The sequence below is a fragment of the Morone saxatilis genome, unplaced genomic scaffold (assembly GCF_004916995.1).
Source record: "Morone saxatilis isolate NCDOM2014 unplaced genomic scaffold, NCSU_SB_2.0 Contig18, whole genome shotgun sequence".
Classification (NCBI taxonomy): Eukaryota; Metazoa; Chordata; class Actinopteri; family Moronidae; genus Morone; species Morone saxatilis.
The window spans coordinates 22,238,528-22,239,361 of NW_023339740.1; the positions used below are offsets into that span (position 1 = coordinate 22,238,528).

The 834-nt window shown below is 37.1% G+C and overlaps 1 protein-coding gene across 1 annotated transcript in view; it reads right to left on the reverse strand.

Annotated features, from left to right (window-relative positions):
• Positions 1–262: 262 nt before the first annotated feature.
• The window catches only part of igfn1.4 (immunoglobulin like and fibronectin type III domain containing 1, tandem duplicate 4), a 13,476-nt gene continuing 12,904 nt past the window's right edge, over positions 263–834 (reverse strand). The window contains exons 22-23 of the mRNA XM_035661771.1: positions 361–687; positions 263–267 (exon numbers count right to left, since the gene is read on the reverse strand). Of these exons, the coding sequence (XP_035517664.1) occupies positions 263–267; positions 361–687 (332 nt within the window). The remainder of the gene's footprint in view (positions 268–360; positions 688–834) is intronic.

The window sequence follows — 834 nt, forward strand, 5'->3', positions numbered from 1 at the left end:
GTCAGATGTCTTTGTGCTATAGTTTGTCACTTCACTCGTGCTGCATAGTTATTATTTCTGATGACAGGGTAACAATTGTAAATCAATTTCAAATAAATTAAATAAGTTAGTATTAAGATCACTTTAGATGGTTTTTACCAGCACTTTACATAACAGTATTGTATGCTGTCAATGGAGTTTATGCTGTAAAACAAAACATTCCACTTCCTTTTTTTCCAGAATATCTCAGTAAAAGGAAAAGCTGCATGGCCTTCATGTTATTTTAATCTGTTAGGAAAAAGCACAAAGGAAAGAAAATTATTATAAGAATCAACCAAAATTCCCCCAAAAAATCCAACTGTTACAGTAAGTTTATCTTACCTTTAACAATAAGGTTAGTCGAACACTCTGCCTTGCCAAGAGAGTTGACTGCAACAACTTTATAATTGCCGCTGTCCTGTTGTCGGACTCTGAGAATGAACATTGAGCACACACCAAATGAGTTGGTGATATAATAGTTGTTGTCTAAGTTGATGCAGACGTCGTTCAGGTACCAGGATACAGTGGGTGTAGGGCATCCTCGGATGGCACATGTCATATAGAGTTGGTAACCTTTAGGTGGCGTGTGGACTTTAAGAGGGACCAAGATGGACGGAGGCCTCTCAAAGCTGACATTCGTTGAATTAACTCCATTTGAGCTTATCGGAACTTGAAGGGAGAAATCAAAGAGGGGAAGGATTTAAATAATATTTTAGGTCACATGATAATCATACCGTCAAGGCTCGAAAATGGTTCAGACATTTTATGTTTATAAAGCGTCAGTTTAAACTCTGCTAACATGCTTATATTTAGCTG